This window comes from Desmodus rotundus, chromosome 10 (genome assembly GCF_022682495.2).
Source record: "Desmodus rotundus isolate HL8 chromosome 10, HLdesRot8A.1, whole genome shotgun sequence".
Lineage (NCBI taxonomy): Eukaryota > Metazoa > Chordata > Mammalia > Chiroptera > Phyllostomidae > Desmodus > Desmodus rotundus.
Genome location: NC_071396.1, coordinates 28,366,790 through 28,380,949, shown reverse-complemented (window position 1 = coordinate 28,380,949; position 14,160 = coordinate 28,366,790). Strand labels below are relative to the sequence as shown.

The following is a 14,160-nucleotide window of genomic DNA, read 5'->3' as shown; positions in this document are numbered from 1 at the left end:
CCCTGTCTCTCTGGGAACCCTTCCATGTAATCAGCAGCTCAGCCAAGGTGGACAGGAGCGGGCCTCCCCAGCCACTCCCTAGGCATCCCCACCGCAGCCCGTGCGCAGCTGTTTGGTCCTGTTTGATTCTGTAACCATGGGGTCCGGGAGACAGAAGACAATAGGAAAAATTGGAATATGATGAAGCCAAACAAGAGAAAAGTGGTGGGAACTTTGAGGAGGAAGTATTAAGTGGAATTGGCTTTTCCAAAAAAAACCCAAAACAGTAATCATTTTCATGGCATCAAACCCTGGAATACCGTGGGAAAAGGGAAAGGAGCCGCAGGCAGCACAAACAGGAACCTTCGGCAATTTGAGAGCTAGAAGGTGCAAACAGCCCCTCGGTGAGACGGGGCACCAGGACAGGCTCGGAGAAAAACAGGACTCGGGGAGAGATCCTCCTGCCGGCTGAGATACAGGACATCATCGCAGCTGAGGGCAGAGATGAAAGTTGTAATATTAAAAGAGAATAAAGAAAAGCCAGCTCTGAATCATGGGAAAGGACGCCGTGTAAGCAGATGCATGTTGTTCAAAACCCTGGAGTTCCTTCATCTTCATTCACTGATTTGTTCATTCACTCGTTCATTCACTCATCCATCCATTCATTCATTTACTCATGTATCCATTCACTTGTTTGCTCATTCATTCGTTCACTCATTCATTCATTCACTCACTCATTCATTCAATCAGTAGTGGTGACTAAGCCTTTCAAGTCCCTTGCCAGATGCTGAAGGACGCAATACACGGGTAAAGCCAAGTTCAGTGCAGAGTCTTCTGAAGGTGATGAGGGATTGGTGCCTCCATGGGGACAAGCTCAGCGAGCCAGGGGTTTGTGGGGCAGAGGCCCCTCCTGGGTAGAAGCCTGGTGGCTGTCCAAGCTGACTTGTGGCCACTGGGAAGGAGCAGGACCCCTCTGGCTGGCCCCTGCCTTGGCAGCTCTGTCAGAGGACAGAGGTCAACGTAAACTGGTCACCCACAGTCCCAGTCGGACTCAGGCGTGTGTCAGCTGCCCCCTGACTGGGGCCCACATCACACTACAGTTGTCTCGTCCCTGTGTCACGGAGGCAGCCCCCAAACAGGAAGCACATGTTGGTAGGCTGGTTTCTGACACCCAGCTCTCAGATGTGTTTAGAGGATCGATGAAGTACGACATGTAAAAAATCACTTTGTACACTCTAAAATGTGACAAAACTGTGAGCTGTCATTATGCCAGGTGCTGAAGGGCCTGATAAGTCACCTAGTCCAAAGTGGTCACTTTATGGATTACGAAGATTTACCCGAGGTGGCTGGCTCGTCACGGCAGAGCCACAGAGAAAGCTCGACACCAGACTGTGAGAAGCACAGGTTTTGAACATTGGAATTCCACAGTAGCATGTATTTCTCAGTCCTATGCTGTTTTCCTTTCTCTCAATTTCCCCACAATTCTAAGCACGTCCGATTCAGAATTTCGCTCTTGGTGGAGCAGTATTTCCACCTTTTGGGGAAGAAAGGCTTGGGCTCCAGCAGACAAAACGGGGCACCTTCCGCGTGTCCCCTGTTCACCAAGCAGTCTATTACTACGTTTCCAACCGGAGACATATGAGAAGTCAAGGGCAAGCCAGATGTCACTGGGGATGGGGGAGAGAGGCAATGTCGAGTGGAAGGGACGTGGGGAGAAAGAAAGAGGAGGTAGAGGAGGGAAGAAAAGGGGAGGGGAGAGGAGGAAGGAGAAGGTGTTTCTCCAGCTCTCAGAGTCACTATGTGACCGGAAGGCAGTGAGTCTGGTGCCAAGGCTGGTGGAGGCCAGTGGCATGACCACAGTCGCACCTCACATGGGACACTGGGTAAAAATCATCCGGGGCAGTAACTCAGCAGGGTCCCCCCCCTTCACCGGGGACCAAGAGGCTCAGAAACAAAGGTGCCCCCAACTTCAGTTGTCACCTTGGAGCAGCCTGGTGGCTCCTCCCCTGGTTTTACATGACACATGTTCCTCATTAACCCTTTGTCTGGCTGCCTTCCACCATCAGCAACCTCAACACTTTTCCAGAAAACCAAGAATAAAGTCAAAGAGTCCATTTACAAGGAAGGAAGCAACAGAAAAACGCAGAGCTCCTCCAAAGGTATCTCTCCGCCCCTCCGATGATCATTCTAACGCGAAACTTACCGACGGTGTCGCACGGTTCATCTTTGTGTACGCAGAAATCTGTCCTGAAAGGAAGAACAAAAATAAGTCAGGGCTATGCAGTGTCCCCGAGAGGGGGAGAAGAAAACGCCGCCTCCCGGATCCTGATGAGCGGGCAACGTTTCTGCTTTGGCTGCAATGGGTTACAATGAAGACGGATGACCAGCAGCCTTTGCCCTGAGTAACCCGTCTGCACTCCCACGTGGAACGCCCAGTTACCCAACCCAGGACCCTCCTTTCATAGCTGAACTCATCCCTACGTAACGCTCGGCTGCTGGAGGGACTTCCTTTCAACAGCCGAAAACATTTTGAAAGAAGGTATTTGCCAAGTCACAGATCAGAGACAATTATTGGGCACTATCAGCAACCTATAGCGACTGCCCCCAGCTACTCTCCTCGGGCAGCCACTGGCGTTAGGTGCTGGAATAAGACGAAAAAAAAAAAAAAGAAGTCATTTCTAAACGTTTTTTCCTTAAAGCTCCCCCAGGGTCCGCCAGGTATGTGGCCTTGGACAAATGGGAGCATGGGGATACTCAAAGCCTGGTCCAGCCCCCGTTCTGCAGGTACATGGGACTCATTCTGGCCTCTGGCTGCTCACTGGCATTAGGAAAACTCTGGGCCCTTCTTTTCCAAAACCAGAGTACGCCCATGATTCCTCTCGCAGGTTCCCACATTCGGGAGCTGGCCGGAGCACTGTCTGGGGTGCTGCCCTGCCTGGGGCCAGGTGAGGACAGCAGTGGCCAGGCCCTAGGCTCCCCTTCTAATGGGGACCCAGTAGAGAGCACGCCCTCATCTGTACTCTCTGAACCCACTCCAGCGCAGCTTCAGGTTTTAAAAGATGTGCTCTGAAACCACATCTTCTCATTTTACTTTTTAAAAATCTGTGTGGGGTGGAAGATGGGGCCAGCCTGACAAGGCTGGCTCTAAGCAAAATTGTGAAAGAAAGCAGCAGGTCCTGGTTGGGCCGCCCTGTCCCTCACCCATGTCCCCAGGTCCTCCCCTCCATTGGAAACTATTCTCGGAGCGAGTATTCAGACCCACCATTCACATGGCACAGAGTGACACAAAGGCAAAGTACGACTCTCCTAACCTAACGTTTCGATAGTCACCTCCCCTTCCCCCCTCTCTGATCCTCAGCACGTTCTGCTGTATTTGACTCCAAACTGTAGCCCGTGTCGGGCATCTCTCAGCACTGCGTGGGGCTCAGGGCTTGCCTGCTCCCTGGCCTGGCTTAGCTTCAGGCTCACCTGAGGGCTGTCGGAGATTCCGCCCACCCACTCGCCCCACCAATTCCAGACCGGTAGGTCCAAAAGATTCCATCTGTGGTTCTGATGTACAGACTCCCTGGTCCAGGCCCACTGCCTTTGGCAAAGAAGTCCTACCAGGGGCCCTGCAAACCAGAGGAGAGGGCTGGGCCAGCGGCCTGGGGGTGTGTGGCAGGTGAGGCAACTGGGGCCAGTCCTGTCAGAAACTCCCAGAGGTTTTGCTTACTTTAAGTTTCTCATTTTTCCATTAACAAATATATTTCTACTAATCAATTTTTAAACTCTTTTACCGAAGGGGAAAAGAAGGCCTTCAAGACCTCACACTTTTCATTCATGGGAATATGAAAAAAGAAGCCTCCTGACTTGATTTTTCTGCCCAGGACCACCTTTTAGAAGGCTATTAATAGGTCAGAGGGTGGCGAGGAAGAAGCACAGACAGAGAAACAAAACAAAATTAGGGATAAAAATATGTTCCCTGGTGCGGTACCTAACCCCAACCCAACATTGTCTCTCTGAAACCCTATTTGAATGTTTCAGAGGTCTCACACAAACTCTCTCTCTCTCTCTCACACACACACACTCACACACATACACACACACAGGCCAAGGTGGCACAAGACCTTGCTCATGGTGTCCTAGAGTGAGCACCTAGATGTGCTGAAAGCCATGTCCCACAGCCTCACCTGGGTAAAGGGACCACAGGAGTGTGGCCAGCGGTCCAACAGGACAAGAAGAAGGTGCCTGCTGCATCGTGCTAGAGAAACCCGCTCTGCAGGCTGATGGGGCCCTGCACTCCCACCCCACAGCCTCGCTGCAGGGCAGAGGCTGGTCTCTGTGGATGGGCCCTGCAATGCCACCTGCTGCTTCTCCGGAGGAAAGGGGCGGAGGTGGTGGAGGTGCGGTGGGCTCGCAGAGGACCCAGCGCAGTGGAAGGCCTGCCTTCAAAGAATTGGCCACCATTTGCATCTTCGCACTCATTCCTGTTCAAGGTCCTTTCTCAGAAAATAAAAAGGAAGCCATCTGCCTGCAGGGGTGGCGTCACCTCTAGGTATTCCAGCTCCCACAGCAAACTCACGACAAACCTGCCGATGGAAGCTGCGGAGTTCACTTGGGGAATGAAAACAAAGAAAGGGTGTCCTGACTGAGGTCTCCAGTCTCTGAGTCCATTCAGATGCCACCATTCGCTCCCCGAGAGAAAGAAGCCCATGCAGATCCCCGTGACAGGCCAACTTCATGGGTGTGCGACCTGTGTGGTCACACAGGACCGCCCTCAGCAGCCCCAGCCCCCAACCTGGCTTAATGCTCTGCTGTCGCCATCTTGAAATTCATACTTTCAAACACGGGGTCCCACGTTTTCATTCTGCACTGAGACCCACAAGTTACATAGCTAGTCCTGGGAATGGCCTATTGACTGGTATATAGTTGGGGCTTAATCAATACTGGCTCCTTTGCTGAACCTCTGCCATACATTTCCAGACCACTTTCAACGCTCTCGGTAAGCTCCCTGGGGAGGTGGCCTCATCCCTCACCTCTGGAAACCTGGTAAAACCTAAGGCGTGGTCCACAGGTAGGCACTGAGCTCTCGCCGTGAGCACAGCCTGCAGGCGGCACCCCTGGTCAGAAGGGCCAAAGGAAGACCGCTCCCAGGGGTGGATGGAGTTATGAGGAGGGGGAGGCTGGCAGACAGCTGGGCTGGAGGCGTCCCCTGAGGCCCTGCCCTGGGCCAGCCCTGTGTGTTCACTCCCGGTGTCTCCCCAGGGCACAGAACTGGGTTTGGGGGGCAGTCCCACTTCCTGGCTTCCTGCAAGAGATACAGAGTCAAAGGCAGAACCGTGGGAGGTGTCGGAGCCTCCAGGTCCCCAGGCCACACAGGGGTCCTTAGTAGCCCGAGACGTGGCTGCAGCTGCTGGAGATCCTGCTTCTGCTGCTCCTGGCCCAGCAGCCTGGGCTGGACATGATGTCATGTTCACATCCCCATGGCTGGCCGTCTGCAGGGCTGGTGGGCGGCCAGGAGAACACGCTCTCGGGCCCAGCCACAGCCCAGACGGGTAGGGGGCAGGGAAGCAAAAGGAAAGAAACCTTTGCACGGGCCAGTGTCTGTCCCAGGAGAGGGACACCGGCCCCTGTGGCCCTCCGCCTAGACCACTCGGGGAGGAAGGGATGGCTTCTCCAGAGCAGCAGCTGCCTCACACCCAGTTTCTGTGTGAAAACATCAGCTCATTATTATCCCAGCCCAGGGAATTGCAGCTCCCAGCTCTAATTATTAAACAATGCTTCTTGGCCAAGTTGGCTCGCAGCCCCCGCTCCGACGCTGCCTCCCCCGTGTCTGTGGGAGGTCTTCCGTTTAACGCCCGCAAGGACACCAAGAGTGGGACAGGCACCCATCCGGTCGGCCCAGCAGCTCCACAGAAGCAGGTGAGGGGGATCAGCTATGCACAGGTAGCTCATGAGGTGGCAGCAGCACGTGGAGAAAGACAACGCTGGCTCCTGTGCTGGCCACTGTAACAGGGCAACCCAGGAGGCCTTGGCAGGGACCCCATCTGCAGCTGGAGGGACCCTGCTTTCCTGACCACCAAGCACCCCCTCCCCAGCACTTGCCACCCACGTGCCATCAGCACCCCCAGCAACGTGCCTAGTTAGAAAAGATCATTTTTAAACTTTTTTTTCTATAGGGGCAGAACATATGTAACTAAGAAGGTACTGTGTTATCCATCTTTAAGCACACAGTTCAATAGTGGCCGGCACACTGCTGTGCGTCCAATGCCCAGAACACTCCTCACCCCGCAAAGCTGAAACTGTGTCCACAGCGAAGCTCCCCATTGCCCCCTGCCCCTAGCTCCCGGCCACCAGCTCCTGGCCACCACTGTCGTGCTTCCTGTGTCTCTATGGATGTGAAGACACCAGGCGTCTCACAAGAAGTGGAGTCACATGTGATCTGTCTTATTGTGCCTGGCTGCTTTTACTTAGCACCAGGTCCTCCAAGTTTGCCCACGGTGTGGCCAGTGCCAGCGTTCCCTTCCTTTCTGGTGCAGAGGAGCACTCTGCTGTACACAGGACCGCAATTTGTTCAGCCACTCATCTATGGGTGGGCACTCGGGCGGCTGGCACATTTTAGCTATTATGAATACTGGATTTTCCCAGAAGGTTCAACACTCTTGGATTTCGGTCCTTTTAAATGGATGATAACAGCAACGATACTGGCTAACACCTACCGTGTCCTTGCTCTGAAAAGTACTTCCCACGCTCATTGAGTCCTCACACCTCAGAGGCAGGGACTATCATTTCTCTCCCCTTCGCCCGATGGGGAGACCAAGGCTTGCCCAGGTCCGATGTCCAAGCCTGAGCCCCTAGCAACCTGCCCTCTGTCCTGTCCAATGGGGAGCGGCTTTCTCCACCTGCATTTTCACAGGCCCATTTTACCTGGTCACAAACACAGCGGCGTCCACGGGGGGCGTGTCGTCCTTCCCTCCGGGGACCTGGTTATTGCCAAGGTACCGTGCACCTCCATATTCCTCATTCTGCCAGTGACAGAAGCTTTCCAGGGACCGTTCCCCATGGTGCCCGATGGACAACTTGGCCTAAAAGAAATTGGGGGGCATTGAGAGAAGCAGAGGCCCAGAGAAGGCAGAGTTTATACTCAGACTACAGTGCGGAGGGGCAGATGGCTGCTCCCTGGGTCATCGTTCAGTGATGAACGCTTCCCCAAATACAAACCTAACACGGGTGGGCAGACGCCCAGACCGAGGCCGCCACGGGTCTCCTTGTAAGTTCCCATGAAGACTATGTTATTAAAGAAAAGTGCTCTTCTTTTCAGCAGACTGAACATAATGTACCCAGAACATTGTTGGTCCTTCATTGTCAAGTTCATTGCTGGACTCTGCTGGTGGCACTGTCACATGGGAACGCACACCATTGAAAAAACAGAAAATGCTGCTACAGGGAACCCACATGGGTGCTGGCGCTCAGGCACAGCTCCAGAAGGGAAGCCACGGTTCCGGGGACCTCGTGGCCATTCCGCTCTGCACATATGCAAAGTGCCAGGTGAAGAAGGGGGGCACACCAGCCCGTTGCTCGGGGTTCCCTGTGGATTCCAAGCAGACTGCGTGCACCCCAAGCTTCCAGTAATGCAACCTGCCCTCCCGCCACTGGACATCTCCACCCCTGGCCCACAGCACACTGTTGCCATCTGCAAAGCCGGGGAGGGCGGGTAAGACAGACAACCCCCGGACTCCTCCTTAGCAGTCAACGGCAACTAGGAAGTTCAAGACTGGTGGTTACACTTTCTGTGTGCAGAGCACCAGTGGGGACTTACAGGACGCTGCCGCAGCAGGACAAGCTTGGTGACTTGGATGTTAACTTTGATTCCAAGGCTCTGGTGCTGAAACATATTGTAAACCTACCAAGAGAGAAAAAAAGAAATACAAATGTAAATATAAAATTAAAAAAAAAATACAGTGGTATCCTAATTGGGATTCCTGGAACAGAGAAGAGATGTTAGGTAAAAGCTATGGGAATCTGAAAAAAGTATGGACTTTAGTTAATAACATATCAATATTGATCAATTAGTAATAACAGAGATAACTAATGTTAGATGTTAATAGTAGGTGAAACTGTATGAGAACTTTCTATCTGTTCAATTTTTCTATAAGTCTAAAACAAAATATCAGTGAATAAAATATGAACTCATTTTTATAAATAAATCATAAAATATAAGTTCTATTCATTCAAAATTATATTAATTAAACATTAATGTTTAAAAAATAGCTGTGCCTTCCCAGTACAAAAAAACTCTAAAGAAAGGCTAATTGTATGAAATTCAAATTTCAGTGTTCATAAGTAAAGCCTTACTGGAGCAAAAAATATATACATGTGAAAAATATAATCCAGCTTTTATTAGAAATGCCCTCTGAGGCCAAAACCTCCCACAAATATGAATGCTCCCAAAGACACATGTGTATGATAGAAAACTCTGGAATCACACACATTTACATTCAGATGTACATACACAAAGCTAAGCCGGAAATCAGCTAGTTAAAAATAATGTACAGAACAGGTCATTTTGAAAAAAAAAAAAAGAAAGGAAGAAAGAAATGGATGTTAGATGACCCTGGGCTTTCATGAGGTTGGAGAGGGCTTTTACATGCCTGTTGCCATCTGCCAGGTGTCAGCCTGAATCACCTGTTACCCTCGGCACCACGGCTGGGACTTCCACCACGGCTCATGGCAGTAAAGCACCTGCTCAAGCCCCACAGCGAGTCAGTGATGACCCCGGTTCAAGTCCAGGCTCGTCCAGCCAAAAAGACCACATTCCCTGACGTCCTCACACTAACCAAAGGTCATCACTGAGATAAAGTCAGAGTAACAGATAAAGATAACAGTCCCTCTTAATTTTGCACTTCTTGTTGGTATAACTTTGTTAAAAGGACTTCAGTAGCCAGAAGCCACAGGAAAGTGTTTCAAAGGGAAGAGAGAGGAAATCTCAAATAACTGACATGGTTAGAAAAAAGCCCATTTGAATTTGAGGGGCCCCAGGCCCTCATCACCCTTCTGGGTTCCTTTTCCTCAATATGCAAAACGCTGGAGGTCGGGGGGAGCAGGGACAGTGGGCGAAATGATGAAGGCAGAGCAGGAACAGGACTGAGAGCCTCATACATACATTCTTTTGTTTCATTATGCCCTGTGGGGTTTTTCTTTTCAGTGTACAGCAGGCTGACATGATAAATGGAGAGTGTGAAATGTGTACTGCAATAAGTTTAGCTGTCACCCAGTGCCTCACATAATTATAATTCCTTTTCCTTGTGCTGAGAGCTTTTAAGATCTACTCCGTAAGGAACTTTCAAATGCCTGTGACAGTATCATTAACTATAGTCACCGTGCTGTGCATCACATTCCCAGGTGTTACGGTTGGGAGTTTGGAATTTTTTTTTAAAGATTTTATTTGTTTATTTTCAAAGGGAGGGGAAGGGGGAAGAAAGAGGGAGAGAAACATCGATGTGTGAGAAGTACATCGATCAGTTGCCTCTTGCATGCCCCCAACCTGGGGACCTGGCCCGCAATCCAGGCATGTGCCCTGACTGGGAATCGAACAGGCAACCTTTTGGTTTGCAGACCGGCACTCAATCCACTAAGCCACACCAGCCAGGGAGTGGATGGTTGGAAGTTTTGACCCTTTCACCCATTTTGCCCACCCCTCACACCCACCTCTGGGAACTGCCAGTCTGTTCTCTGTATCTATGAGTTCGTTTTTTTTAGATTCCACGTATAAGTGATGTCACACACTATTTGTTTTTCTCTGACTTATTTCACTTTGTTTTGAATATTCTACTTTTTTTTTTCTTTCTGGTAGACATAACCTAGAGGGAGAACATTCCAGAGGGGGCATTAAAACTTCCTCCAGTCGGTGCTGTATTCATCATCACATTGCAGCAACATAAAATAATGACCGCAGCAGCCAGGGTGGCCACAGGTCACTCAGGCCGAGTGACACTGGACACAGCATCCAACACACAAATGTCAGAAGCAGGCACACGCAGCGATTGAGCATCTGTGTGACAAAGGAATGAGCTGTGTCACTGCTTGATTTTACTCTCTGAAACTATTATTAAAGCAAAGAAAAAAAAAACTGTGTAATTTAATACCCTTTCCCACAAGGAAAAACAGAACACATTCAGTTATTCTGTTTTCACTTTTCTCTGCCCCCAATTTCCTTTCCTCCACAACAAAATAGCAGTCATTTTTTATACTGGGCCAATTCTGAAGTCATGTCTTAATCACCTATCCCCAAACCTGGGTGAAGAAGGGAAAAAAACCCCAACCATATAACTTTTCCCTTGTTTTGATATTTTGAGAACCACCCAATGGCTGTAATTCAAATTTTTGCAGAAATATTCAGCATGAGGATTGGGCCCAGACTGGAAAACCTCAATTCAAAACATGAAAATGAGGAAGAACGAAACCCTGAAGTCAGGAGGGAGGAAATTTGAGTTGCGCGTGGTTTCAATGCCCTCCGACCACTGCCTGTAACATCCACGGGGCCAGAGACGTTGAAGAACACAGCAGATTTAGAGAAAGAATGCAGGAAAGCAGTTCCCGTGGCATTCTGACACGCCGCAGGAAAGACGTATGAAGAACCTACATAGAATGACGTATGTCCCAGGAAGGGCAAACTATAGGAACAATATCCCCTTGTTGAAATCTCCGATTTTTTTTTTTTTTTTTTTTTTGTGCATGCTGGGCTGGTAATGGTTCTGTATTCTCCATACACCCCCATGAAAGGCTCAGTAGCTTCCCTGGAGCAAATGCACCAAGAGCAAAAACAAAAACAAAAACAAAAAAAATATGATGAATGAGAAGAAAAAGCTTCATGAGCCAAGGGCCAGGAGGGAGGAGAGATGGGGGAGCTGCCATATAATGGGTAGAGTGTCTTTTACAAGATGGTAGCATATTTAACAACATGGAACTGTACACTTAAAAATGACTAAGATGGCAAATTTTACATGTATTTCCCCAAATTAAAATGTTTTAATCAATTGTGGGGGGAGGGGAGCAGGTTCTAAACAGCGTTGTGTGAAGCGTGTAGCGAGGCACTTCCCCTTGACAAGTAGGCAGGGTGCTCACGTCCAGGAGAGCAGGTACGGGAGCCTGGCCACAGCTCGAGGGCCGCCTCCCCTAATGCGAGCTGGACCACACTCCCACAGTGCAAAAGGCAGACACCGCATGGGACCTCCCTGGCAGCCCAGCGCCCAGCCAGGTCAGCCAGACGAAAATCGGACCACAGCCACAACACACAAAGCCGCAGGCCTCAAAGCCGTGTAGCTCAGTCTCCCCCACTCTATTTTTCCCATGGAAATTCACGCTCAGGAGAAGTCTGGGAGGCAGCGGCCATCCGATGCTGAGGGAGACACCTGGTTGGGCAGGGAGCATTGCGGCCAATCGTCTGGAAATTCTGTCTCCGGCGTCCAGTTCTGGCTGCGCCCTGGCAGGTGTTCAGAGCCCTGGCTGCTGCTGTCACATTTCCTTGGCAGCCTGGGGGCTGAGCTGGGTAGCCTGACTGCCAGCGGCACGCCGAGGCTCTCCTGGCTGGGCGACTTGGGGACACGGTCAGGGAGGGGCAGGCACGGAGCAGAGAAGGAGCAGGGGACAGGGCCACCTGGGGAGAGGCTGTCCACATGCCAAGAAAGGTTTTCACAAGAGCACCCCCTACCTGCGTGACTCAGGGCCTCCCCAGGGGCAGATGGGGATTGCAGATGCACTCTGGAGTCACATGGGGTGCCCATTCAGACCCCCATACGTTCTCTAACACAGTGCCTCTCAGTGGGGTCCCTGGGGCAGCAGCCCCAACACCGCCTGGGTATTTAGAAATGCACATTCTAGAGCCCACGCCAGGCCCATCCGATCAGAGACCCTGGGGGTGGGCTGGCCACCTGCGTTTAACAAGCCCCCCAGTGGCTTCCCGGGAGGCTGCTCCAACAGCGCGCCGTTTTCTCTGGTCACCAGAGAGAGGCTGCCTGTCTGTTCTGCATGGTAATTGAGTGAAACTGATGTCATGCTCCCTCCACACAGGACTCGCCTGGAACGTCTCAGGGTTTCACTCCACCCTGGTTGTTAAGGAAGCTAGAAACAACCCAAGCTCTGTCCAGGGGCCCCGTTTTCCAACCAGGCTGCCCAGGCCCAGGCCTGTGGTGTCAGCACCACCTGTCCCCGTCCACAATTGGTCCTTTAAAATACCCCTGCTCCTGGGCCACCCCCACCTCCAACCAAAGGAAAATCAAGTTATGTATGGAAACAGCCACTGCAGAACGTTTGGAAAATCATCGAAAGCTGGGGCCACAGTACCCTTTCTCCATGTACTGGGGCAGGTGAGCGGGTTTGCTGGGGACACGGAGCCCGGAGCAGGACTCCACTTCCCTGGATAACAGCCAGGCGGAGGGGTCTTTGAAAACACGAATTAGTGCACGCCTTGCTTGGACGGCTGCATGTGCTGGGAAGCCCACTCCCCACGCACCAGCCCGTGGGGTGGCCGGGCACCTCTCACCCAACCCCCACTCTCCCCATCACTCAGCAGGAACCACCCCTTCCCGTGCCTCCCAAATGCTAGATGGACCCCCTTCCTGTGCTCCTTGATGGAAGGGGTAGCCCTGAATGCTTCAGTCCCTTGCACTCACGTGGATCTTGGTAGCAGGTTACAAAATCTGCACATCTTCATCAACACTGGTTAGGTTTTTTTTAAACACTAGTACCCTAATGAGGGCAATATCACACTGTGGTTTGGAGTGGCATTTCCCCCACGGCTGCAACATTAAACATCATTGGCCATGTGTGCGCCTTCTTTAGGGACGCGCCCATTCAAGTCCATTCTGAAATCGGGTTTAGTTGTTGTGGAGTTTTAGGGGTCCCGTGTATCTTCTGGATATTACCAGATAGGTCATTTGCAAGTATTTTTCTCCCCTTTTACTCTGCCGGTTGTGGCCTGTTATACACAAAAGTTTTAGAATTTCATTCATTCCCATTTGTCTATTTCTATTTTTGTTGTCTGTGTCATATCCAAGAAATCACTGCCAAATCTGATGTCATGAAGGGGACCCTATTTTTTCTTCTAAGAGTTTTATAGTTTTAGCTCATATATTCAGGTCTTTGATCTATTTTGAGTTAATTTTTGTATATGGTGTTAGGCAAGGGTTCAACTTCATTTTTTTGCAGGCGGGTATTCAGATTTTCCGGCGCCATTTGTTGAAAAGGCGGTCACTTCCCCACTGAGTGGAGTTGGCACCCTTGCTGAAAATCACTTGACCATGCCACATCAGGGTTTATTTCTGGCATCTCCGTTCTGTCCCACTGGTCTATATGTTTGTCTTAACGCCAGTACCACACTGTTTTGGTTACTACAGCTTTGTTGTGAATTTCGAAATCAGGAAGTGTGAGTCCTCCAATTCTGGTCTTTCTCAAGAGTTTTCTGGGCTACTCAGGGTATGTAGTTTGAGATTCCGTGACAATTCTAGGATAGATTTCGCTGTTTCTTCAAAGAAAAATGTTGTCGGGATTTTGCTATTATTTTTCTATTCTTTACTTCATGTGTCTCTGCGGCAATCTTTATGTCCTTCCTTCTGTTAGCGTTGAGCTTAGTTCATTCCTCTAGTTCCTTAAATTGGAAAGTTAGACTGTTGATTTGAAATCTTTCTTCTTTTTTAATGTAAGTGTTTACAGGCTCTACATGTCTCTCTGAACACCGCTTTCGCTGTGTCCTATCAGTTTCCGTGTGCTTTCATTTTTATTCATCATTACATGTTTTCCCATTTTCCCCAGGATTTATCCCTTGACCCATTTCCACATATTGGTGAATTTTCCAGTGCGCTTTGTTATTGATTTCTCACTCAGTCCCACTGTGGTCAGAGAAGAGACTTTGCATACCCTTCAAATCTGCTGAAAATTAAACTGTGGCCTAACATGGAATGCCCTGCCACCACGTCCACTTGAAAATAAGGAAGATTCTGTTGTCGCCGGGTCGAGTGCTCTGTGTGTGTTAGATCTGGTTGTTTTAACAGTGTCAGGGTTGTTTTCCTTCCAAGTCCTGTCTCTCCTCGTTCAGCCTCTGTCTAGTTGTCCGACCCACTACCGAGAGCCAGAAATCGAAATCTCTACTATTACAGGAACTGTATATGTGTCCCTTCAGTTCCATCCATGTTTGCTTCCCAGATT

At 50.3% G+C, this 14,160-nt stretch overlaps 1 protein-coding gene across 2 annotated transcripts in view; it reads right to left on the bottom strand.

Moving 5' to 3' along the window:
• Window positions 1–14,160, bottom strand: part of ADAMTS17 (ADAM metallopeptidase with thrombospondin type 1 motif 17) — a 194,725-nt gene that overhangs the window by 137,123 nt on the left and 43,442 nt on the right. For both annotated transcript variants that reach the window (XM_053913384.1, XM_053913385.1), the window contains exons 5-7: window positions 7,778–7,861; window positions 6,886–7,043; window positions 2,183–2,226 (exon numbers count right to left, since the gene is read on the bottom strand). In XM_053913384.1, coding sequence (XP_053769359.1) covers window positions 2,183–2,226; window positions 6,886–7,043; window positions 7,778–7,861 — 286 coding nt within the window. The remainder of the gene's footprint in view (window positions 1–2,182; window positions 2,227–6,885; window positions 7,044–7,777; window positions 7,862–14,160) is intronic.